The following is a 27,677-nucleotide window of genomic DNA, read 5'->3' as shown; positions in this document are numbered from 1 at the left end:
AAACGGCTGCAACCAGCCAAGACTCTGTGTGTCCTGGCATTGACAAAACTATTTATGAGTCTCTATGTGGGCCAACCATCCAACTACCCAACTACCCAACTATCCAAGACCCAACAGCATCTCCCTTCTGGCTACATGGCAGCTACGTGTCAACAGCATTACACGATATGCACACGCAGGCCACTGACAGCAAGGACAACAAACAAGGAAACGAGAATAACAAAACAAAAAGAGGGGGGAAAAAAAAATAAACAAAACAAAAATGTGAAGCATTTGCACGCTTTATGGCATAAATACACCATAAAGGGATGCAAGGGACGAGGCGCGAGGGATGCCAACGATGGGACGATGAGGCGGAGGGACACGACTTGCGGTTGAGCTAAAACTCGGCATTAACATAAATATTTAATAAAAAATGCGCATAAATTATAAATTACAAACTCAGTCGAAATATAAAAATAAACAAATGAGCGAACGCTGCTACGGTGTTCGGGTTATGGCCAGCGCATAACGGTGTAAATGGGAAAATGAAACATGCCATGAGGGAAATGCGCGCAAACATGTAACAGATACACAGAGAGAGACAGGGAGTGGGGCAGAGAGAGAGAGAGAGAGAGAGACATGTGTGTGTGTGTGACAAACATGTTGCCAAGTGAGTTGCTTTATTTGCATTGTACTTTGTCTAATAAATTTAACTTAATTACACTGCCCAAAAACTCTCGTATAGAATGAACATACAAAGGCTTTTGCCCTTTAATAAAGTTGCCACAAATGAGAATTAAGATTATTAATTCTTATTTATTTTACTGTGCGTGTTAATTTAAATGAGAATTAATTTATAAAAATTTATTTTTTAATGAGAATAAATTTTTGCTATTAGAGCAACAAGGAATAATTTAATTAACTAAATAAAATTGGATATTTTAATGAACATGTTTTTTTTTAATTAAATTTTTTAATTTTTTAAATTTATCATATAAAACTAATTATTTTAATGAAAATAAATGTTTGCATTTTTAATTAATTATATAAATTTAATTATATTAAAATAAATCTTTATAATTAATTAGAGATCATATATACATTTTTTGAATTTCTCATATAAAATTGATTAATTTAATATAAATAAATAATTGCATTTTTAAATTAATTTTAATTAATTATATTAAAATAAATTTTTATAATTAATTAGGGAGCATATATTTTCTTAAAATTTATCCTATAAAATTCATTATTTTAATGAAAATAAATTTTTGCATCTTTTAATTAATCGTATACAATTAATTATGAGCATTAAACTTGGCCATTTGACATTTAACTGACTGCATTTGGGGCTGTGTAGGCCAAGTTGCAATGCCTTTTTGAGGGGGACAAAAATAAAGGCAGGAGGCGAACTGATTGGGGTAAAATGTTGCTGCTGCACTTTGTCAGCTCGTCCAGCTCAGCTGTCTGCTACGTGCTCAGCTGTCTGTCCGCCTGCCTGTCTCTCTGGCTGGCTGTAGGTGTGTATGTATGTGTGTGCTTTATGACGAGGCAACGGAGAAAGGCACTGCCACAGTCAGATATCCTACAGTGTGCCACTGTGCTGAGCTGCGAGCTGAGGACAGTTATAGCAGCAAAAGTAGCTTGTATCAACACTTTAGCACATGCACTAAACTGAAGAGTGCCACTTGGCACACACACACACACACACACACTCACAGTTCCACATGCACGCACACACCTGCTGACCCGCAGAGCGTTGCCCCCAAAAGTCGGCTACAATGCGTCAGGCTAGGGCTACAATTTGACATATTTAGGTTAGCTCGAATACACTTCGCCCAGACTCAGCTGCCACCCCACACCCCCGCAACATTGTCTCATTTGATATTCCAGATAAATGCTACTGTGTGTGTGTGTGTGCGAAGATTTGGAAATGCTTTTGAATTTCCTAATGAACGTAACTCAGAGACCAGGCGCGCACGCCGTGACTGACTGACAGAGCCGGAGCCAGAGCCGGAGCCAGAGCCGGAGCCACAGCCGGAGTCAGAGTGGAGCTGACGGTGTCTTAAGTTTTTGGTATTGCTTGTTCAAGTTTTAAATTAATGACGGCATATTTACTTGTGGTTGCTCAACTGAGGCTCAGGCAGCTGCCCCTGTTTGCCCAGTGACCAACTCTTCAAAATAGATTAACAAAAATTAATGTAACGCTCGGATTGTGCCTGGCATTGTGCCCGTTCTAGTTGGCTGTGGCTCGCTGTTGGCTCTGTTGGCTTATCTGCAGCAGAGCCAGATGAAATTAAATAAGATATGCTGTCACTGTCACGGCTTGTCATTGTGTGCGTGTGAGTGAGAGTGCGAGTGTGTGTGTGTGCGGTTGATTAATCTCCACTGCTTGGAATTTGATTCAATTTGCAGAGACCATGGAACGCAGAGACCGCATCTTGCGTTTCTCTACAAATGCGAAGGAAGGCCCCTTGTCCTAGTTGCCGTCATCGTTTGTTTGCCTTCTGCATGCCACAATATGTGGCAAGTGGCAAGTGCAAAGCCGTGGACAGCACGCAAATAAAATGCTTTGCTCTCACACTAGAAACGCAGCGCACGCAGATTGAGTTCAGATGCCAGAAGAAGCTCAAGAAAAGGAACTCTGACTAGTCACATTTAACCAAGTTACTCTGGGAAATTTGGGACCGACAGGAAAATAAACTGGAGCATGATAAGAGTCTACTTTTGAGTAGATCCTGTGCATTCACATTTGACTACCTGTTGGCGAACATAACTCCCAACGGTTTTCAATTAAAGTTAAAGCACATTGCACAACAAGAGAGCAGCAGCTCAAAGGCCATCAGAGCCGGCTGACCACAGAGCCAACAGCTCGAAGAGGGAAACAGCAAAGAACAAAATCCGCAAGCTTAAGGCATTTTTTGTTCCTTTTAAATAAACTATCGACTATGGGGCTGATAAAAAAGAAAAAGCAGCCGCATTCAAAGCTCTTACACACACACACACACACAGACACGCTAAAAATCATGCTCAGTTATAAAAGCAAACAAGGATAAGGAATGAAAGGGATGCAGCAGCAGCAGCAGGAGGAGCAGCAGCAGCAGGAGTCGGCCATGTCGTTCGTGTTGTAGTACATGCGATGGCAAAGAGAGACCAAACAAATAGACATGATAAATTAAAAAGGAAAAGGAATGTAAGGCAAACAACGCGGCTGCCACACGCAAAAGCTCAAGCTAAATTACAGTCTGTCCACAATGGGGGCGTGGCCAAGCAACTCGTCTTGTGTCCTAGTCGTCGTAGGCGCCGCGCCGCTCCTAGTGTGCTAAGTGGCTGGCCCCGCAGGCGTCGCAACGGCTTGAGAACGCCAAGCACGCAGGATAAATAACAAACCGACACTGATAGAAATGGGAATGCAAAAAGTAAAAGTAAAAGCAAGCGCAAAAGCAGCCAACAGCCCAAGGACCCAGGCCCTGGCTCTAACCAATGCCGACCAACTCATAGCCCATGCCCCGCTCTGTGCGGTTCAGCTCTGTCTACAGGTGTTGGAGCGCTTTGAAATGCGAACGATTTACAATTTACAATTTACAATCTACATAGTCTCAATAGCCAACTCGCACAAGCTGCCTAGGGTTGCCAATAGGAGCAATGTGAGATTGATAACTATGAAAAAGATCTTGGAGGAAAATATAAGTGGAAGTATATACATATGTATATATGCATAAGTAAGTAAAAGTATATCTACTGATATATGATTGGCTTGGCTTGGAATTTTAAAATATGCTTCAAGCTGCATTTGCTTAAGTCAGAAAAAAATATGACTTAAGAGTAAAAAAAAAAATAAATAAAAAATAAATAAATATATAAAAAAAATAAAAAAAATATCAAAATAGTGAATAATGTCAAGAGTCGAATGAAAATATTATTTACTAAAAATATTAAATCAATATTAATATTTGAGTAAGAATTATTATTTTTAATATTTGCGTAAGACTTTTTGGATTTGAAGAAATGTAAAAATTAAGCTATAAATAATTCATAAAATAAAACTATTAAATTTGTTATGGAACTTGAATCATCTTTAAAATTGTTAGACATCTAAACAAATAAATATCTATGTAAAAAAAAAAAAAAAAAAAAAAAAAAAAAAAAAAATTTATATTTATTAGATTGAAGCTAACTTAAACTCTTAAGAAAACAACTAAATACTCTCGCCTCTCTCGCACTTCATAATAATATAATCCAGAGGCAACAAATTCCGATCTAATTTATAGCGAAATATACATCTATATATTCTAGTCTTGCCTGGCAACTCTATAGCTTAGCCATATGTTTACTGTGTGAGTGCAGCCAATGGGCGGGTGGCCAGGCAGGGCCAGGCGGACAGTTTGGTTGATACAGTGCAAATACGCAGCCAAGTGAGAAATGAAGACGAGTTAGTAAAGGCAACGCCATGGTTAGCCAGAGATTGGACCGAGCGACAGACAAGAACGTGAATGTCGTAAAGCACAGCCCAGGCCAGCCCAGGCCAGTCGTAGCTCCTTCATTGGCAGGTGCTAAGCCTCAATGCCGAGAGCTGCGCAGGGGGCGTGGATCCGTGCAAGGCGACGACATAAATCAGCTTGTTTGGAATGGAGCGGAGGGTTAAACTAAAGCTACGCAGGATACCACCAAAAGAGAGAGAGAGAGAGAGAGAGAGAGAGAGAGAGGGAGAGAGAGTGCAAACGGACAACGACACGAACACCGACACCCGCAACGACACTAATTGAAAAAGCAAGGTAGAATTAATGGCTAGGGAAATGCACGAATGCTACGAAAAGAAAGCAGTTTGCAGCACAAATTTGAAAAAGTAAAACTGAAACGTAACGGTACTTAAGTTGGCCAATTAAAGACGACCGCCAGGACATGCGATACGCAAAAACCCCCAAGTTGGCCAGCTGAGCTTTCCCCCATCCCCCACCCACTACCAAAATGCCTGACCGAGCCGAGTCCTGTCTGCGCGAGTAGACACAAAAATTAGTTTTTTCGCCTCGGTTAGACAATTTTATTAGGGTCTAATTGAAACAACCAACTGGCAACAGCTGAGCTCCCCGAGCTTCTGGTTCGTATGCTCGTATGCTCGTATGCTCGTATGTGTGTGTCTGCCCAGTGCCTGCGTCTGCTGTGTCTATAAAATAATTAAGACCCCAATTCGCTTCAATTATAACGTATTTAAGTGTTAATAGAGTTCGCTTAGTTGGGCGTGTCCTGCGTGTCTGGCAGCCTTCTGACACTTTGATTTTTAGACGATTCGCCAAAGTCTGCCACGAAACGGCGCTGAATTAACTATTCACCTGACGCAGCTCCGATACACCGCAGCTAATTCGCTGCGACAGTTAAAAGCCCATTCGAGGAGGCGATGTTCTGCAACTGTGGCGGATCAATGCTTTAATCCACTAAAAGCTGTCGGAAATGTGTTTATACGATTTTCACATGTCATTCAAATGGCTGGGCGTGTCTGCAGGTGTGTAATAGTGAGTGTGTGTGTGGGTGTGTGAGTGGGGCCTAATAATGTGTTGCCAGGGCATTTATTGCAAGGTGTGAGGCCGAAGCATATCAGGCTACGGGTTGGCTACAGCCCCCTTATTCATTCTGGTAACCCTAGCTTTGGGGAACATTATTGATTTTAAGCTTAATCGTTTGAATTTGAATAGCAAATTTGCACATATTAAACCTAGACTAGCTCTGTATTTCATTGAACTGATTTAAAACATAATTCACATAATAATGAAATATATATATAGCAGATTTTGTATCTCTTTTAACTATTAGTGAAATGACAAATGCTGAAGCATATAAACGCAGGCCTTGGCCCTTTTGCTAATATTAAATTAAGTATACGCCGCGTCGCAGCGCAAAGTTGCGGCAATCAAATTTGAATTACGCACAACGCTCGAAATAATAAGCATCTCAATAATAGCAAAAGTTAAGCGAAGCGCCGGCAATTTTAATGCCGTTTGAACCCTTTTTATATGCAAGTAATTTATTTATGAGCTTATCAAGTGCTTGGGGGCCAGCCGCCTGCTCGTTGGCCGTAGACATTAAAACTCTGGCAACATAATAAAAGTTCCGGCCGGACGTGCATGGCAAGCCGAAGTAGGATAACTTTTTATTTAACTAAATGTACATACATATATATTTATATACACATATAAACTCCATGGATCTTTAACCTTTATGTAAACCCAAAAATTGAACCAGCATCTAATTGAAATCATGCTGAATGAAATTGATTATTCGCTTTGGCGACAGACCATTTGTTTGGTTTTTCAAACTTCCAATGCTTAATTCTGTTTGCCATTTTCACGCTGTTCACAAACAGACACAGACACACGCATACACACACACACACACACACCTATACACGCACAATGAAATCACAATAAAGTAATTGAATTTAACAAATCGACTACAAAACTGCCAGCGAACTTAACAAACTCTCTGCGCTGTGCACAAATTAATTCAATTCACTTACAATAATAATTTGCACAATAAAAACGGCAACAATTGAATGAGCAACAGCAGCAACAACAACAACAACAACAACATCGTCGTCGTTGAAGGCAACAATAGCCGCCAGATGCTCGCTTTGGCTCTTGGGTGGCAAATTCTCATTTGAGTTTGGGGCCAGTTACGACAAACTTGTGCCCAGATTTAATCACAAAATGGCTGCCAGTTACCGCTACCTACCAGAGCTACGCCCCGCCCCGCCCCACCGCCTCCTGGACGACCAAATCCTGGCCAGCTACTCTGCTGTCGTTACGTGCCTCTACGCCTCTGCTGGCTAAGCAAAACTTTTCCCTGCAGCCATCGTAAAATTAATGAATCTGTTATGCAAAATCGACAACTAGCTGCAAAAGCAACAGCCCCGTCGCACAACAACTGCGCCAAGCAATTAAGCATCCCATTTGCCAGGTGGGGCATGCAACGGCTCCTGCGTATGCCAGGCACTCGGTTAGTTGAGCAACTTTCTGCCCAACTGGAGAAACTATTATGCGTAGTTAACGCAGATCAATGGTAATTGTTAGCGGGCAACCAGACAAGCAGACAACAGGTAAATAAAGTACCTGTAGTACATATACCAACACCTGACTGGGATGATAATCAAGAAATATTGCTATGCTGCATAGCGCGAGGGAGAGAAAAAGGATGCCAGGTTAAATTGTAAATATTCGATTGTAGCAGAAGGAAAATTATTTGCTTTGCTTTTGGGTACTAAATAAAATTAAAAACAAGTAAGAAAGCTCTAGTCGAGACTGCTCGACTACGAGATCCCCTGAACCCTTGGAGTGCTAGCTATTTCAATAATTTTTCGCGTCTTTCAGCTTACACAAGAAACACACACACATACACAAACACATACACATACAAGCACCCACGCATAAACACGCATGGGCTGCAGTGTGCGCTTACTATGAGAACTTAATTGTTTAATAACTTTTTTTGTGGACGTACGATCTTCATGAAACTTTCAGATTATGATTATAACATGAATATGCATGTAATTGCCAAAGCACAAGTCTCTAGTATTTGAAATACGCGTTTTACAAAAGTGAGGGTGAGGGGGTGAATTTAGAGGTGGGGGGTAAATTTTAACAAAAACCGAAATTGTATAAATTGCATATAAGCATACATTCAAAATTTGGAGACTCTAGCAATAAAGGTGTAGAAGATATAATTTTATAACTGGTTTTCGATAAGGTTTTTCATCGATAAAAAAGATCGGGATGAGTTATCGAATTTTAATGATAAACTCGATATCCGCGCTGTAATTACGAACATTTTACAAAAAATTTGAAGTCTCTAGCTCTTATATCTTCGGAAATCGACGCGTTCAAACATACGGACAGACGGACAGACGGACAGACGGACAGACGGACAGACGGACAGACAGACAGACGGACAGGGCCAAATCAACTCAGCTCGTCACCCTGATCAAGAATATATATACTTTGTGGGGTCTGCCACGCCTCCTTCTGCCTGTTACATACATTTCAACAAAACCATTATACCCTGATTTCCCATTGAAAATGGGTTCAGGGTATAAAAATAAAAATAAAAATAAAAATTATTAGAAATACATAAATAAAAATACAAATAAAAATAAATAAAATAAAATAAAATATTAAGAAATTAATGTAATCAAATAAAAAATAAATAAAAATCAATAGGATTTGCAAACCAAAAATCCAGCAGTGATAATAACCTGCTCATAAGCACGTATGGCATTCTGACTCGAGTTGATTTTCATCTGGCTTTTCCGCAAAGTGCCCATAAGTGATATATAATGAGGATTCCATTAAAAAAAAAAAAAAGAAAAGAAAAGGAGCAACAGCAACCATTTGAAAGGAGCAATTCAGAGGCAAAGTCCGCACTTGGCTTATATTTTACTAGCTTTTACTTTACTTTTCTGCAAATGTCCATTTCCATGCGCCATATACAGAGGCCAACTACAGCGGGTGCCAGCCAGCGCTGCGTATACGCAATATCGTGTAAGGACTTTTTGGGGTTTTCTTTTTGGCCAAATACTCGAATCAAGTCGACTCGACTCGCTTTGACTCGCCTCCACTGGATTCGCCTCGGGCACGTTCCTCTGCCAAACTGCTTACACGCTGCCCCAGGCAGCTCACTTTATTTTTATACTTCAGCCATACAACGCCTTGTTCTTGTACTTGTACAACACTTAAATCCCAATTCGTTTTGGCTGCAGGAATCACAGCGCAGTGACCCACACACACTCACACACGCACACACGCACGTGGGAGAGGGAAAGGAAAACACTTACTTAGCATGCATGTATGGATATTTTATTGATACGCAACTGGGAGTGCTGCCGGGCGGTTGCTTGGCTGCCTCCTCGACTGGTTTGCTGGCCAGCTGGAAAAATGTGTGCGTAGCTTTTAATGCGTTTGCGAGAGGGGCTTGGGATCAGCTCGGCTCGGATTTCGGCCCGAAGCAGTGGCACATGTAACACTTATACACACACACACACACAGAAAAAAAAAGGCATTTTATGTTTCTCTTTTTCTTTCTTTTTTTTTTTTTTTTGCACACTGAATGGCCATGGGGCAGAGCAGCAGCAGCAGGAGCAACTCATATGGAAATCCCTTTGAGTGTGCAACGTTTTTCCTCTTGGCTTACACATTTTCACACTTTTGCATACGCTATCTTTGTGCGGTCATGCCCAGCCATAGGACACATTTATGCAGCACTCGAAACAAGTCACTCCTGGAGGCAGTGAGCCAGCAAATGTTATTTAAACTAATCTGAAGTACAGCTAAACGTTTAATTCGTTTGGCAAATCCGATTACAAATGCTACGGCAAGGGTATTCAGGCTCGAGTCGCGGTCTTTGCTTTCATTTCATTTTGTGCGTCAAGCGATTCATTCATCTTCTTTGGCGTGGATTTCAGTATCCCGGCAACAATCAATAAAATTCAAGTTGCCTTTTTTTTCTCTCTCTCTCTTTCTTTCCACCAACAGCCGCGCAAAAGTCATGCCAGCTGCTAACGCGTCGCTGCTGGACGTTGGCAAAATGGGCTCTATTCCCTTTTACAAATACATACAGATATCTATATATATATATATATATATATAGGTTTATATATATATATTGAATGTCGGGGGCATTTGCAAATTCCGCCTGATTAATGACGCAATAATTGTTGCCACACGCCAGCAGCTGGGCAGGACGAACTAAAAGCTGCGGCCGGGTTCGTTCTGGCTGCTTAGCTCTGCTTGCGAGCAAACAAAGTGTTAAAAAATTGACTTTTGGCTAAACCAACTAAGAAATCGACGACTTTGACTCTGGCAGTATCTTGTTCTGGCCATTTGATGGGATTATTATCGTGTTAGCTGCGCCAGTTTGCCATTCTTGACGTTCCGTTCAATTTACCAGAAAACTGCTCAAATGGAAATTTCAACTACTTTCGGCTTCGGTTTTGGCTTTTCAAGTCTTTAATGATGATTTATATGCCAACTTGTGCGTTGACTGCTCGCCACTCAATTGTTTTTCACTAAATTGGGCTGATAATGAATTTCAATTGGGCTTTGATGGCAAAGTGCTCAAATGAAATGTTTTTCAGCTGTTGTAATGCGCCAAACAATTAAATTAATGATTTATATATATGTATATAGACTTTTCTTTTATTTTTTTACTATTCGCTTGGCTAATGCTCTGCTAAGCCGTTTTATTCTCTTTATTCTCTTAATTATTTATAGAATAATAAATCATGTGCATAATTCTAGCTGCATTAGCCGCAAGGCTCTTAAAAATTCACGCACTCACATACACGCCCACAGCAAATAATTGCACAATGCGTAAACAAAGAATAATTAACAAAAGAAAACGGATAAAGGAGCTGCGCTGAAACTGAGGCGTTGGAAATTATGCAAAAGGCGGAAATAAAGTACAAATTTATGTTGTTGAGCTCCGGCAAAGGCTTGGGCTGGCTAGGTTGATAGGGTGACAGGGTGTTCTGGTGGTGTTTGGGTGGTTCGGTGGCTGCTACGCTCGCTAATTTGCTAAGCTCGCTTAGAGCCACTTCCCTGCTGCGTTGGCAACGCCCCTGGAGATATTAGGCATGGAGCACGGCTTTTGCGGTATTATCATTAGAATTTAAATTGCCTTTTCGCTGCCGGTTTGAGTAAAGGTAAATAATTTGTGGCGCCGCAACGGTTGGCATATTTTTTACGAGCTTATTCACCCTTTCTTTCTTTTTTTTCCCCGTGTTTTTCTCTTTTTATTCGAACTGCCTGTGGCTCCTCGCTTAAGCTCTCTTATCTAGTTGAATATTTAATTAACCGTAATATCCAAAGAAACAGAAAATCGTAGAGAAAGTGAAAGATGTTCTATCAGCCAAGAACTGGGCCAAAACAGCGGAAAGTTGCAACATCTCCTGCACTGACAGTTTCTCAAGGCATTTCAAAACATCGCGCCGCTTCGGACTTTGCGTCGGGGCACACTTTTATCTTATTCAAATTTTATTATCTGTGGCACTGCTAGATAAACCTTATCTGGCATGTGTGTTTGGCTTTGCTTTTGATGCTTATGCTGTTGTTTTGCTGCTGCTGATGCTTCTGCTGCTGCTGCTGGCATTTCAAAATAGTTGTGAACTTTATCGCACAAATAAACAGACAGAGAGTGAGCGAGCGAGCAAGCGAGCGAGCGAATGGGACATCCAAAGTACACCAAGCAATGCCACATTTTGTGGCTGGCACGCCCACCAGCCCCCTCGCCACATGTCGCTTATAATTTGCTGTAACTTTTGCGTGGCTGTAAACTGACATTTTGGCTTGTGCGGTTTTCCCTGGCATGGCTTCTGACAACTGCCAACAGTGCGGCTGCCCAGTGCAGATGGAATGCCAAAGGGTATGCATGCCCATTATGCATGCACAAATCGTAGATGCTATCTATTACTATTGAGTGCCCTAATATGCAAAGGTAAAAGAAAGAAGTAGAAGAAAGAAGAAGAAGAAAAAGTCAACTCTGTTGATTAGAGATGGATATAGAACAGAGCTATATTAATATACTAGAGCTATCTAGGAATAAGCAAAGAAATGAGTATAAATATTATGCTAAGAAAAAGTCCACTTGTTTTTATTATAGATGAATATATAATAGACCTATATTACTATACTAGAAACTATCCATTAAGCAGTATATTTGTTTGACGTTTAAAAGTCGAAAAAACGAAGCATGAATCTTATGCTAAGAAGAAGCGAACTCAGTTTATTATAAATTGATATATAACAGATCTATATTATTATATGAAAATGTCTAAAAATGAAGCATAAATCTTATCTTAGCATAAGAATTAAGGAAGTCAACTCTGTAAATTATATATGGATCTACATACATAGTAGATCTGTAACGTACTATATACGATAAGTATACTTCAATAGTTCATTGATTTACTTGATTATGGATCTTTATCGAAGTATGTACGTACTTCTATAGGGTATCCCTCTATCGCATACGGAAATGTTGTTCCCTCATACGATTAGCCTGTGTGACCATAGAAACATTTGCAAAAACAGTTTCGCATATATTTCACATAATATTTTTTTTTACGACTTTTGTTTATGTCTGGACGCTGACATTGAAAAATGTTGAATATATATTTATCTAATATAAAGCCCTGCGTATCTGAATATCTCTGCTGCTTTTCTCGTATGGCAATCGTTCCAGATAATGTTTATGTTTACGATTTGTGATCCGATTTTAGATTGACAGCCATATGTCATTGCTTTTTGGGCAACATTTATTTGCTTGTCCGGCCGCCAACAGAAACAATATTTTGTTCACTTTTAGTTTGATGAAAGGGTTGCAAGAAAAAAGTTCAATTACAACAGCAGTGCATTGTGATTGGACGTATGTGAAATGTGTCGAATAATTTCTTTTTTTTTTTTTTTTTGCTTGTTTTTTTGTGCGCCTGACAAGTTTTCGTTGCAACTGCCAAAAGTTCTGTTGATTTGTTGTGTGAAGTTTCGTTTGTACGCTTCAGCTAGAGCGAACATTTGCTTAAATAAACAACAATAAATTTTGTATGTGTGCTTAAGTCTGCAATTGGTAATTGTTATAAATAATTCTTAGTTTTTTCAACTATTTAATTTGCAATTCCCAAGACTTTTGCATTTAAAATTCACTTCGAGTCGACTTGAAACGTAACGAATCTAGGCACAATGCTAATGTACTTTTAATATGTACATAATTCCATTATGCTGCAGGCCCCGAGATATGTAAAAAGAAGAATTGCATTTTGCGGAACGAAGATGAGAGCGAGAAGAGAAAACTAACAAAAGAAGAAACAGAAATTTTCAGAGAAACTGCAAATAAGTAAGAGTTTTTTTTGTGTTGAAAACATGTTTAGAAATGTTGTTAACATTGCAAAACAGTAACGAATCAAGTGGAAGTGTAGTCAAAAAAAGAAGAAGAAGAAGAGTAACAACAAGAACAAAAAGCCACACAAGCACACACAGACTCACACACATACATGCACCCCCACAGTTCACGAGCTGCAAAGAAAAGCGAGTGCGCACAAAAGTATGCAACAACAACTGCAGCTGCAGCTGCAACAAATGCCACATGAGTTCGTATTGTTGTCTGTATGTGTGCTTGTCTGTGTGTGTACTGTATGTATGTCTGTGTCTGCACTTCCAGCTGCATAAAGTTCGCATTTAATTTCGTTGCCATTTACAAAAGAAAACAACAAATATTGTTGTTGCCCCGTTTTTCACAAATATCTTTCAGTTCTTGCTGTGCTGTTTTGTCCTTGCCTTTGCTACTGCTGTTGTTGTTGTTGTGGTTGTTGTTTTATAACTGTTGTTGTTGCATGTTTGGCCGCGAGTTACCATTTGCGCTTGTAAATGGAGTAACACAAACACCAACTTCAGCGCCAACAAACAAATGTTGCACTGTCTGTGCGGCGTCTGCAATTGTCTCCCTCTATCTATCTATCTCTCTCATTCTCTCTCCCTCTCTCACTATTTTTCCATGACTGCTGTAGCAGCAGCCAGCAAGTCCTGGCGCAAATTAAATGCAACAACTTGATGCAAGGAAGGGTCACAAAAACACAAGCTAAATAAAAATATTCAGCAGCCGCAGCGGAAAGCTCCTGCAGGACTAAGAGAAATGTGCGCAAGGCATCGCCAGGCAACAGGATGCATCTTCATGGCTGGCGCATTGCAAATAGGTCTGTGGCAAACTGCCACGCCGTAGCAATTATAGCCAAACTGAAGATGTAATCTTGATGTCCTGCATGCGACTGGCAATGACAAATAACTTCATCTTTGTGTAAAATATGCAGCTGCTGGAGCAGCTCGCAATTGCAATTCCTTCTTCCCATGTCACTTGATAGTCATAGATTGCTGGCGAGCAAGGTCCTGATATATCAAGCAGGAAGCATGGTGACCATGGTGAACAACTATGCGATTTTCCTTGAAAATATAATATTTCTTCTATCTATATCAGTTAAGCAAATGAAGCAGTCAGTCTAGATTTTCTTTACATTGTTGATAAACAGGTTTTATATTTTATTTTTTATTTTTATTTCTTTTATTTTACATTGTTGATAAACAGGTTTTATATTTTATTTTTTATTTTTATTTCTTTTATTTTAAATTCTATATTGTATATTTTATATTTCTACATTTTATATTTTATATTTTATATTTTATATTTTATATTTTATATTTTATATTTTATATTTTATATTTTATATTTTATGTTTTATGTTTTATATTTTGTATTTTATTTTTTATATTCTATATTTTATATTTAGTGTTTAATATTTAATATTTAATATTTAATATTTAATATTTAATATTTTATATTTAATATTTTATATTTTATATTTTATATTTTATATTTTATATTTTATGTTTTATATTTTATACTTTATGTTTTATATTTTATACTTTATATTATATATATACATACATATTATTTTTTATATTAAAAGCAAACTTATTACAATTAGGTAAAACAAAGTTTTCTTTTTAGCCAACATTGCTCTTTGTCAAATACAAAATAATTGGACTATGCGGCAGCGTCTGGTTTTGGGCTTTTGGTCTTCTGTGATTCGTGAGTCTTACGCCTAGCTTGCATAGGTATCCTAGTACAAGCTGTCCATGCTGTTGTGCTATTTGTGCCATGTCCTGACTGCATCCTGACCACTGACCGTTGCCCACTGCCGGACAAGTGGCACTAGAATCTAGTTACTGTTGTCGCTGGCGCCAGTTGAACCGCAGCGCACTTCAAACTAACCAGAACGAGCACACTTACACACACATACACAGACACTCACACACACACAGTCAAGAAGTGAATTTGCGGCTTTGATAGCGTTTGCATTCTGGCGATTTAGCTACCACATCCACGTCGAGAGGCAGTCGCTCGCCAGGCACTCCACGACTGGACTCTACTTCTGTTTCTATGTTGTAAAGTTTTTCCACGATTCGCTTTTTTTGCGCTCAAATTTTCCGGCTGTTTCTCTTTTGTACTTCGCTTTTTGGCTACGCTTTGCACGGAAATGTAAATTAATTGCTTTAACAAAGTGCACTTGAATGCTACAGCCAGCATGTGTTTGTTGTTGTTGCTGTTGTTGCTGCGGTTGGTTCTATTATTATTATTATTATTATTACTGTTTTGGGGGTTGCTCGATCATACAACCTTAAGTGCCATCACTTGAAGCCAGCTCACCACAGAGCTTCAGAGAGTGAAAAAATGATTTTTGGGCTCTTACAAAAATTACCCTTTCCAAAAATTTTTGAAATAAATTTTAATAAATTTGGATTTGAAGCTGAGTCAGCTGACATAAAGACAAACAATTATTGGAATTGAATGAATGTAAAAATAGGAAATAAAATCGTATAAAAATAATTTGAAAGAAAATAGTGCACCAAAAATCGTAGAAAAAAAAAAAAAAAAAAATGATAAATAATAATAATAAAAATAACAACTAAATTTATCGATTATTTTCATCAAATCAAAAAAACGTTTTTCAGTTTTACTTCATATATGAATTCGTCTCTTTTCAACTATAAAAAAATTTTAATAATACTAAAATAAAAAAAAAAAAAACTCATTTTTATTTCAAATTCAAAAATTTGATACCATCCATTTACAAAAAAATCTAAAATAAATAAACAGAAGAACTACTTAAGTCGTTTGCTGATTAATCAACAGCTTATAAACACCCACTAAATTTAATGCTGCTTGAATACTTTAATTTGCATAGGCTCACGTTTTTAACTATCGCATCGGCGGCTGCAGCACTCAAACGCCTTAATTTTTAACTAAGCATAGACAATTAATGCTCAAGTGGCGCTGCCGCACTATGTGTGCAGCCAAAAAAAAAAAAAAAAATACGATCTCAGCTCTAATCAAACAACTTTGGGGGAGCCCACGCGCTGCCAACAGCTGAAATAGACAACCGGGCAGACAATATTTTCAAGTGTTTCTAAGTCGTCGTCGACAGCAACAGCAACATTTACAACAACAACAAGAAATTAACAACTATAACAACAACGTGTGCCTACGCACACTTTTCGTTTCATTGTTTATACATACGCTTTCAAGGGGTATTATACATTTATAGAGAAAAAATATATATAAATATTTAAGAATTTGTATTGCCTTAAAAAAATACAAATTCTTAAATATCTCTTTTTTTTAATTTAAAATTATTAATTCAAATAAACTAGCTCAACAGGAATCGGATTTCATAAATTGCTAAATGGGAATCTGAAAATCTTTTAAAACTCTCTCTGTTGACAAAAAAGAGATAGAGAGAAGAGAGAGACAGCAGCAAAAAGTGGCAGCAAAAAACGTATAACGAATATACATTTAAGAGTTTTAAAAGGGATATAGTGTAACGGTAAAATTAATTTCCAATATCGATATGCAAACAAATATCGATAGGTAAATATTACTATAAAGGATTTTGTATAAAAATATCTTGCCCAACGAGTACAAGCATAAGTCTAGTATTATGAATATTATTGTCTTCTATTCTATTCTATGATCTATAGTTACCAGTTCTGAATCTTAGTTCTTTGCACACCAAGCACAAGCAACGGAACATGCAGCTGGCTAGAGATGCAAAATCTAGACAAGAGATACAAAGGCTTACAACAGATTTCTTCTGTCTGCAATGTAATCCATTTCAATAATTAGAAAATTAGGAATTTCTTAAGACAGAAAATGTTATAATTAGATACATTTGACTAGAAATTTTATCATATATAGACTTGTATTATGATATTTTGACAAATTTCCTATCAAATTTTTTTCATTTCTTTTTCTTTCTCAACATTCTGTCAGAGTGAGCGTATTTATGTTTCGCCTTGTAATACAAATTTGTCGCCGCTTGTTGTTAAATCTTTTGACTTGGTTTGTTTGTGAACTTGTTTTGGTTACTTGTTGCTTTTTGTGTCTTTCGTCGACACCGCTGCCACCGCCACCGCCGCCGCCGCGACCGCCACCACCACCGCCGCGACCGCTGCCGCCGACGCGTTGCGACGCCACAAGCGTCAACAGGTAAACGTAAACATGCCCCACACACGCGGCCAGTGGTCGGAGACAACTCGACTCGGAGAGCTCAAGCAAACGCATGTTTGACATTTGTTATTGACCAAGCCGCGTATCGGCCAAGCTCTCAGAGGGCCTGCATATTTTCTAGACTTAATGCGCGCGCTGACGGGAAAATCGTGTAAACGAAAACTTTTTGGAAAGTGCGGAAATCTTTTTATGAATGAAATTGGGTCTCGACGACACGAGACTGTGTCGATTGTGTTGTCATTTGATTAATAATCGCATTCGATAGCCTAACTTGGGTTGGGCCTTGGTTGTCAAAGTTGAAGTCGAAGTTGAAGTTGAAGTTGAAAGTCTCTCATCATCCGAGGGATCGAATCTGTTCCTATTGTGGCTCAGCTCAAGTGCTTGCTACCGGTTATTAATGGCTTTACATATTTGTGTGGAGTGTTTAATGATGTTGAAGTTGTTGTTTCGTGTTTGAGGGGGACATGGAGTGCTTGTGCGCACAAATAAACTATTAAAGCGAAAAATATATTATATTATATTATTACATATATTATTTATTCATTTGAGGCTGAGCATTAAAATTCCAGACAAAGTGCATTCAACTTGAGCTTTACAATAGTAACTACAAGCAATGTAGACTAAAATATTTTATGGCCCACACTCTCAGACTGATGTTAATAATAATGAAAATAAAAGATAATATGATGCTGAGTAGACAAAGATAAAGCAGTTATCTAAAAGCGAAATTCCATATCTTAAAAATTGCACACATGATGCCTATGATAAGAATCTCGTAGACAAACTCAACTTGCTGACAATGTACAAGCACTAAAAACACAATAAAAGTGAAATATTATTAACATAAAATACTTTATATGCATATATTTTGATACACAATTCACATGAGCAGAAACTTTTATTCACTTCAATAAATTCATTAACTATTTTAATTTAATTTAATTTAATTTATAGCTCGCACAACTTTGATCGATTGGTATTTGGACGCAGAATGTTTTTTGCAGTTTTTGCAGCACAAATGAAACATGATCAAACACGTTTGCATTACAATTAAAACAATTGTTTTAATTCGGATTGGAAACATTTTGCAGTTTCTTTGGCACTCAACAAAACTTTTTATGTTGCACAAATTTCAATTTCAATCTCACTTAGTTCGCTTGGCCAGCGGAAGCAGGCCTGGAATATGTGTGCATAATTAATGCACATTTCACTTTAAAATGCACACACACACACACACAAACACATGCACACACACAGACACATAATGGCGACGGCTGTGCCGCCTTTTCCGTGCGTTGCTTTAAGCAAAGATTTGCGATTAATTGTTGCATGGTGGGATTCAATTTGCATGTGTGCGCATGCAGCACATAAATGTGCGCTTGCATGTCTGCGGGCGCATGCATCTGCGGGTGTTCCGCAATGCATGCGAGTATGTGTGTGTGAGTGCACGCCTATAGGTATGCAAAGACAAATTATATGGTAAACTGATTTACTTTATCCCTTAATTTACACTTGACACAACAACTGTTTCTCTTTATCATTTATATATATTTAGATCTATATATATATATAATTGAGTAATTCAATATATCACTCAATTCGAAAATTCGCAAATCCTGTTCAGGTTTTTGAATGAATTTTGGAATTGTTTACAAGCCGGGTTAAACAAATCAGCGCCTTGCGACCGTTATCAACGCGCGTACGGACGCATCTCAGAACACGAACTGAACTGACGAAGAGCAACGGCAAGTGCGAAGCAACGCTCGCAGCAGCGCTGTCGACGCCAACAGTCACAGCATCCAACGCAGCGACAGCGGCACCAGCTGGCAAGCTATCCAAAATAGCGCCACTCGGCTGCCGTCGTCGTCGGCATGTGCCGAGATAACAAAAACAGAGAACGAAAACGAAAACGAAAACGAAAACAGAGGCCGAGAGTCTGCTCTGTGGAGTGGAGACTTTTCGGGCGCGCGCTCTCTCACAGTCTACACGGCAGGCAGCCGGTAAATATAACGGTATTTGCCGGCAAAATACGAAAAGAACTAAGGGCAGATTTACATGCCAAACTGGAAGATCCCCTGTAATAGTCGAATGTTTAGAAATTTTGATTTTATTTTTAACTTTAATAATAGCAACGACTTTTATGAAATGTATTTTAAGCTCAAGCAAAAATTAAATGTATATATTTTTAATAAAAGAAAATATTGTTTTTCGATATTAAATAATTTTAATTTTGTAAGCCAGCCTATACACCCCTTTCAGCCTAATAATGAGGCATCTGACAACAAATTGCCTCAGTCCAATTCAGCATTGCCAACACAAAAGCTACACATGTAAAACGCTTTTGGGAAAATAAAGCTCAAGCTCAGAGTACAAACTAGGCTAAAGCTTAGTTAAAGCTTTTACCATTGGATTTTGTACAAGGATAAATGTGTAACAAGCTGCGAGGCCAAAACTTTTGCAGGTTTGATGAAATGAATAAAAGCACATTACAGTTATTTTTGGTCATATGAAAGACTAAAGTCCACTCAAATATATATAAATACTGGTTCGTTTTCTTCAGTTAAATATATGGGAAAGCAATGTATCAAAAGGGAATCTTTATAAATGAATATGGTAAACAAAAAACATAAAGAACTCATTTAAGTTCTATGCTCCACAAATTTGATCAAGAAGTTGAAAGAAAAGAAAAGTGAAAAGTGAAAAGAAAACGCATTTACAGTAATTGGCTCAAATGGGTGAGTGCATGATTATAATAGGAAAGTGGAGGGCGGCCACATGCAGCACAGTCTAAAGCGAGCTGATGATCATTAAGTTGGGGATGATGATGATGGTGATGCTGCTGCTGCTGCACGGCGGCCAGTAACCCAGGCAAGAAACACAAACATTCAAACAGACAGACGCCACGCAGCACTTGAAGAACGCGCCGCACTTTCGAATGCTGCGTGGGTGGAGGCTGAGGCTGAGGCGGTGCTCTGGTGTCGTTGAGAAGTGTCGAGCCACACAGGCAAATAGGATTGAAGAGGGCAGCCTATGTTGACTGGCTGTTTCTGTGTGTGTGTGTGTGTCTGTGAGTGTGTTTGTGGCATGCAGCCTATTTGAGGCTGCAATGGCAATCCGGGTTGCAAATGCCATTGAGACATTAAGTGGCCGAGCACACAACTCGATTCATTCCAATCCGTGCCGGTCATCAAAGCAAGTCCACAAAGTAAGCGAATTCGAGTGGATCTGCATCATCGGCTGATGGGGCTGAGCACTTGAGCTTCGATCAGATATCACAAATTGATTGCATGTTTCATGGTCATGCGGCAAATGAAAATTGGAAATACTTAAAGAAAATTAGCTGATAAAGCCGAAGAGAGAGATAGAGAGAGAGAGAGACAGATAGACAGTCGAACGAGCGAGCGCCTCAAATGCGGGTCAATTAGATCTGATACAACGGGGAGGAAAAACTCTTTTGGGAAAATTGCAATTAATTCTCTGCGTACAGCCCAAAACAAAGATCGTGCTCATAGATCACAAAATGCTAAATAAACTGAAAACTAAATAAACACGCGCAGAATTTATGAAGTCCGAAGAGCAGATAGATCATTTGTAGGCAATATATTGTTATCGTATATAGAGATATTTAGCTGCTAACTTTAATAAATCAATATAAAAATATGTATAAAGAAGTGGGTAATATGAAGTTTTGCATTCCCTCAGAGTTTAAGGAAACTAAATGCAAAAACCTTTTTCTTTTGCCTCTTCGATTAATGGGAAGTCTTTTTCCACTTTTCATATTTTTAAAAAACCCTATTCAGTTAATCATCGTAAGAAATATAATAATATGCATTTTAAAAATATATAAATAAGAAAATTTAAGAGTCTTGAAAAACTCAAAATTTGAGAATTTTTTCTCACCTTAAATATATTTTTAACAATTGAATACATAGTTTTTTTTACATAGCGTATTTCTCACATAAATCCAATTTTGAGTAGACTGCATACATTTTTATCCACTATACACACTCAGTACACTTACAAACATTCTCTGGTGAGACCGGTCAATGCACCAGAGACTGAAGTAATGCACTCTTGCTATGCGTATATCTTTCACTTGAGGTCAGGTTAAATGCGATACAAAGACAGCGGTGTATTCATATGAGGGGAACATTCGAATAGGGAAAATGCTTAAATGCACTTACCTTAAACATCATCGGATTGCGATCAATGTCCGATTCAGCATTTTCACAAAGGGTTTCCGTTTCCGAGAGAAAAGCGAGAAACTGCCAGAGAACAGAGAATCAATTAGAGAAATGTGATATCATATGATTCGATATGATTGCTAACCTGATCCATTTTACGATCGAACGACTGCAGATCTTGCACAGCGGCGTGAAGTAGTTTGCCTCGGTTGATTACACCATTATTCAAGTTAGTATAGCTGAAAGAAGAATCGGAAGTAAATATATTAATAAAGAGAGATGAATGTATTATATGCTATATTTAGTGTTGTCTATTATTAATTTTATAAAACAGACGCATATTATTTGACTCTTTATTGAAGCTTTAAGATATTGTTAATATTATAATTTTTACTATACATACTATACAGAATAGAAAACAATCTTTTACTTTGGAAAGGTTAATTGATTTAAGTCTATATAAAACTTGATTGGGCTTTCGTTCATTTTTAGCAATATACTACGTATGTATGTTCATATATTTTTTTAAACTTCAAAATTGGAAGGTTTTAAATGATCTATGTATTATGATTTATTGATAATTATATAGAACGTGAATATTTTATATGGTTAATTTGTCTAACTAGAATGTCTTTCGAAAGTTTTAATGAATTTATGAGGAATTCACTAACATCGAATTTTCCCTACGGTCCAAATGCTAGTCACAATAGTCAACGTTCCTACTCTAAAGAGTTTTATTGATTTAAATTTATGTTCAGAGTTTAGTTATTCTTAAACAGAATAAATATATATTCTAAGACAAAATAAACAACTTTCTTGAAAAAGTTACAAATATTCTTCTACGCTCTTACTTCTCCTTTGCATATTAAAGCTCTTTCAACAGCTAAGAGTTCTATAGATTGAGTATTGTCTAAGAATTTAAGGATTTTTTCAATGGGTGCACCTGCACCTGCTCTGATTTATTTTATTTGTGTTTATAATGCCGAGGCTTGGCAAGTGCAAGTCATTAATTCGCATTACACGCAAATCGCACAGGTGCTCGGAATTGAAAGCGCGCAACTATTTGCATTTTCGCATTTCATTTGGCTCGACAGAGTCGCTGCACGATTTCAATAGACACTCACCGTTGATTAATGGACTCCGTCATCTTCTTAACTCTGGAAGTATCATCGTTTGGATAGACTGCAATTAGTTTCTGCGTCAGCTCGCTGAAGAGGTCGAAGTGCTGCTTATTCTGATGCAGCTCGGCGTGGAAGGACTACGGATATATAAAGGGAATAGATTAATTTATGCAATCCATGGCAGCTAAGCCAGCCAGCCACCACAAGTCACCTTCTGCTCCTTCTGCTGGGCCTCCAGTATGTCTGCTGTGGTGGCCACGGTGCCCATTCGCTCGGCTCGCTGCTCCATGCGCGCCAACCACATTTCCAACTCGACGCGCTTGGCCTCAAACCTGCCAATCGGAAGGAAGCTATTAATTGGATTGACCCCAAAGCGGGCTAACGGATAACCTACCGCTGCGAATCGCTCAGCATGCTCTTCAGCTGCGCCGCTCGCTGCAGAACGCACTGTGACGTCTCATCCCAATGCTCCCTCAGGCGGGTCACTGTGAATGCCACAATAGAGAATAGTTTAATTAATGGTTCGCCAGAGCACCTAGCATTTTCGTTACTGTTAAATATTATTAGCTAAGAACAACAACAATAAAACATTTTAATCGAGTGACATAAGTTAGCTGCGGTGTAGTCTCTAGTAAACGGTAAACGGGGGAACCCTTGGAGCCCCAGTCAATATTTATTGATCAGTTGTAAGTGTGTGTGTGTGTGTGTGTGTGTAATGCCATGCAACATCATTAGTAAACAAGGGAGGGAACGAGAGAGAGAGAGAGAGAGAGGTGTGCTGCTGCTCTGCTCCACTTGTTCGGCAGGAATTTGTGCGTGAGATGGTCTCAATTATTATCAGATTAGTTGGAGCCCACTCGGATATCTATCGAACTAGCCGTTGTTAACTCTCACACAACTTGGTTAGCATAAACACAAATTGTATTCGTTACCTTTCAGAAAGCAACGTAAATAGTCTAAGTCAGCTGCACAATGCGGTGCTATGGAAAACTGTTTCAATTCTAGCAGAGATGTATATAGATATAGAATAGAAGAAATGTCAAAATGTTTACAATCAAATAAATATATAAATAATAATAATAATGAGAAAATAGAGGAAATAATAATAATAATGAGAAAAACACCTCGATTTAATTTATATTAAATTAAACAACGAAATTATTATTATTATTTTTTTTTTTACTATTGCTTTGCCGGAAATATTTTTCATTTACAAAAAAAAAAAAAAAAATAAATAAATAAATAAATAAATAAAATAAAAAAATAAATAAATAAATAAATAAACAAAATAAATTAAAAAAAAAAAAGTAAATGAAATAAGTGCTGGTAAACACAATATATAATTTATAATCTGAAGTATATCAATATTAAGTATTCATAGCATAATTATGCCTAACTATCTTAACTTAAAAAAAAATTATATTATATTAAAAACAAATGAATAAATAAATAATATTTAAGTTAAATTTTTCCAACTTAAGTTAAAGTTTTTTGTTGAAACTTATATCATATCATTATATATATGCTGAATATCGGTTGCCTATCTATCTAGACTCAGGGACTGGGCGCTGATCAGTTCTTCAATCAATCAGTCAATCCTTTTCCATCTTACCCGGAATGCCTCCTGCTGCGTTCTGCGATATTTGCGTCTCGTCGTGGGAGGAGCGTCGACGCATGCGCAGCTCCTCTCTGGAGAGTCCAACGGGCACGACGCCATTGCCGGCGACGATCTGGGCGGCAGCAGCAGCGGCGGCCGCAGCTGCCCGCGACTGAGCCTGATGCTGCAGCAGTGCAGCGGCTGCTGCCGAGCCGGGCAACTGGCCCATGTTGTGCACCACCTGCGGCGGAATGTTGCCCAGCAGCTGCTGGCGGATCTGTTCACGGAACTCGCTGCTCAGCGGCATGGGTGGCTGGGGCGACTGCTGCTGCTGCTGCTGCTGGGAGGACTGCGACGCTGACGGAGCGCCGCCGCCGGGCGGAAGGTGGCCTGCGCCGGACAAGTTGTTCTGCATGCGATGGCGACTGTACTGCAGCTCCAGTGGCAGATTGCGATCGAGGGAGCGCATGTGGTGCTCGATGGTGGAGCGCATTGATTGCTCCACCTGCGAGGCCGATGCGGACGACACAGACGAGGAGGATGAATTGTGTAGCGATTGCTGCTGCGCCTGGGCACGCAGTTGCTTCAGTTCCTCCAGCGACTGACGCGAGTCTCCTGCTCGGCTCTCGTCGAGCGACAGGTTGCGCTCGTAGTTGGTGGTGCGCAAATTGGCTGAGCTACCTAGGTGGCGGCCGCCTCCTGCGGCCAGGCTGGCCTTGAAGCTCAGATCGAAGTTGTTCTGCACGGCGGCCTCCAGGCTGCGCAAGTTCATCTGCTCCTGCATGGCGCGCTCCATGTTGCGCAGGCCGCTCTCAATGCCGCGCAGCGCATCCTCCGAGCCGAACTCATCCGTGGGTGAGACGGCCGCCGCAGCTGGTCGTTGGTTTAGCTTCTTGGTCTCGCTGGCTCTCGTTGGCGCCGGCGACGGCACCGGAATGCAATTCGCCAGCGTGTTCACATTCTTGGAGCTCTGCTCGCTCAGCGCTGCCACTGCCGACTGCAGCACGAGCGGCGGCGGCGGTGGCGGCATCTCGAAGGGATTGGAGCAGCGGCGCGCCGCCATTGCCTCGGCTGACAGCGTCGAGTGTTTCTCCGGTGGCAGCGGCGGCTTCTCCTTGAACTTGAGCCCCGCCAGCGGCGAGTTCTGTGCGCTGTTCTGCGCCGAGCTCTGCGCGGATGCGGGCTTCTTGGGCAACGGCGGTGGCTGCCGCAGAGGTGGTGGCAGCCCGGGCACCACCACATGCTGGCCATCGGGCAGACTCTTCAGGCTATGGCGCTTGGGTGGAATTTCTGGCGGTGCCGAGCGCTCGCTGGCGCCGCGTGCCGGAATCGCTGGCACGGGTCGGCTCTGCGGCGGCAGCGGTGGTGGCGCTGCCTTCTGCCCGGGTGGCGTCTGCTCCTGCGAGCTCTGCTTGCGCAGCAGCTGCTGGGCGCGCATCGCTGCCTGGGCGGCCAGCTCCGAGTTGAGGCGTGGTATCTGCGGCGCCAGCTTCGGCAGCTGGTCATCGGGCACCGTTGGCGGCACCGGAGGAGGCGGCTTGGCAGTCATCGCTGGTGCTCGATTGTCCTGTGCGTGGCAATGTTGTGCGCGTTGGGGGCGTTCTCTTGTGCGTCGCTGCGACAGCTGCTAACGTTGGCTAACGGCTAACGGACCGATTGACACTCACTTCACTTGATGTGCGGCATCACGTGCGGCATTCGATATGTATACTTTGCATTGTCTGACGCGGCATCAATTCAATAATAATAATAATTAAAATAAAAACATGTCTGCATTGTTGACATTGATAACGGCTTAACAAATGCACCGACAACAATAAAAACAACAACAACAACAACAGCAAAGGGAGCAGCAACCCCCCTGGCTGGTTAGCCGGCATTTGCCCCCACGCGAGTTTGCGTCCGGGTCTGGGTTTGTTTATACGGCGTGCCGGAAACTCAACACAGTTACAGGCCACAAACAAACACACAAATAAGTTGAGCACACAGGTAAGCGCGCAGTAAGAGAATGCGACAATGCGAATGCGGACCCAAGAGAGCGTTCTCTTTGTAAATGACCAACCCACCATTCCACCACTCTACGACTCCACCACCCACACACCTCACACACTCACGCACTCACGCACGCAGCTCTCACAGTGGGTTATTGCTCTTTCACACACTTTTTCACCACACTTTGTGCCTTGCTCTGCGCCGGCTGTGAACGCACAGGGTGGTACAGGCAGAGGGGGAGGCAGAGGTAGAGGCGGCATTCGCTTCTCCTTTTTGTTTTTTTGGTAATCTCTGAAAATATTGCAACTGTTTTGCTTTGCTCTCTGCTTCGTAGTACAGTAGTAATAGTATATAAACGACTGGCATGAGGTGAAGTGCGAAATTTGTATGTCTATAATATTGAATAATGTGAGCTGACTAGAGATTGGCAATGCATTGTTTAGCTTTGCTCTCTGTTTCACTGTACAGTAGTTACAGAATATGAGAGACTGGTATGAAGTGAAAGTATGAGTATTGTGAGCTGTCCTATTGATGACAATAAATTATTCTGATATGCCGTCTGAACAGAACTTTTTGGATATGAGAGACTGAGATTAGGCGAAAAGAGAAATACATATATAAGAAATTTGTATGACTATAGTATTGAGCGATAAGAGTTGCCTAAATTATGACATTTCAATGACTAGCTTGGATATCTGTGTTCGTGTACAGTATGTATTCGATATGTATGTGGAATTGAAAATGCTATGTGGAGATTTGCTCGCTGTTTCGCTGCACAGTAATTATCGTATGTAAAGGACTGGCTTGAAACCATATATATGCTCGAGACTTGAGGAATATATATATATATGCAAACATTTTAGGTATATGGGTATTAAATAATATCTGCTGACTAAATAATAACAATGCAGTAGTAAAATGTAAGTAACAATATATGAAAATATGCTATGAGTCCGACTGCTAATCATTTAATATATAATATACTTAAAACAGCTACTCTAATAGAGTCCTAACTGTCAAAATTTCACATAAAATTAAAAATTTGCTCAATTGTTTCACGATAGTTTTTGTTAAACTATTTCCAAAAAAATTCATCCTATAATTGATTTATTCAGGATATATCGGAACTTTCCTCAAGATAGTTTATTATAAAACTGGCAACTATGATTTTATTTTTGTTTGATATTGTTTTTCTTTCATTTTGATTTAATAAATATTAAGTTTTATTTCTTATTATCTCGTTCTCTCTTCATAGCTAGGCTTTACTGTATATTATTTCAGACGTGTCTGCAGTGGGTAAATATGGGTGTATAGTTGAGTGCACAACTATGCAAGGCAACAAAGGCACACACACTTATACTCTCTCTCTCCCATACACACACACACACACACACACACACACACACATACACCCATCGTACACATTCGTCGCCTCAGTCGGCCGGCAAACGCAGTCGAAATGTATGCAGCAAAGTTTTACGCAGCAGCTCGAGCAACTTTTGCCTTTGGCTTTTGACGCCTGCAACAAGGTGCACGAGGCAAGTTTGTGTTGCATGTGTTGCTGTTATGGTTGTTGCGGCTGTTATTCCATTTGTGTGCCCCAGCGGTGCGCTTTTATTGTCCTATACCAAACCATGTCGTACCGCACTGTCCCATTCCCTACCATCCATCCAGTCAGTCAGTGCCATGCCATTAAACCCCAGA

The 27,677-nt window shown here is 39.8% G+C and overlaps 2 protein-coding genes across 22 annotated transcripts in view; both read right to left on the bottom strand.

Annotated features, from left to right (window-relative positions):
• LOC149270548 (dystrophin-like) overlaps positions 1-21,251 on the bottom strand; it is a 36,968-nt gene extending 15,717 nt beyond the window's left edge. The window contains exon 1 of the mRNA XM_089472735.1: positions 18,573-21,251. The gene's annotated coding sequence lies outside the window, so the exon portion shown is untranslated. The remainder of the gene's footprint in view (positions 1-18,572) is intronic.
• LOC108620745 (dystrophin) overlaps positions 1-27,677 on the bottom strand; it is a 165,597-nt gene that overhangs the window by 83,856 nt on the left and 54,064 nt on the right. For 19 of the 21 annotated variants that reach the window (XM_089472699.1, XM_089472709.1, XM_089472689.1 and 16 more), the window contains 6 exons: positions 23,317-23,385; positions 22,779-22,869; positions 22,596-22,716; positions 22,388-22,521; positions 21,409-21,502; positions 21,264-21,344 (listed from right to left, as the gene is read on the bottom strand). In XM_089472699.1, the coding sequence (XP_089328825.1) occupies positions 21,264-21,344; positions 21,409-21,502; positions 22,388-22,521; positions 22,596-22,716; positions 22,779-22,869; positions 23,317-23,385 (590 nt within the window). Of the gene's footprint in view, positions 1-21,263; positions 21,345-21,408; positions 21,503-22,387; positions 22,522-22,595; positions 22,717-22,778; positions 22,870-23,316; positions 23,386-23,996; positions 25,703-27,677 lie in introns of those variants that run through there. The other 2 variants (XM_018017674.2, XM_089472560.1) reach the window with 2 other exon arrangements.

The sequence above is a fragment of the Drosophila arizonae genome, chromosome 2, assembly GCF_054131065.1.
Source record: "Drosophila arizonae isolate 15081-1271.41 chromosome 2, UAZ_ARI_1.0, whole genome shotgun sequence".
NCBI lineage: Eukaryota > Metazoa > Arthropoda > Insecta > Diptera > Drosophilidae > Drosophila > Drosophila arizonae.
The sequence above is the reverse complement of the archived record's forward strand: the minus strand, read 5'-3'. Positions and strand labels throughout refer to the sequence as shown.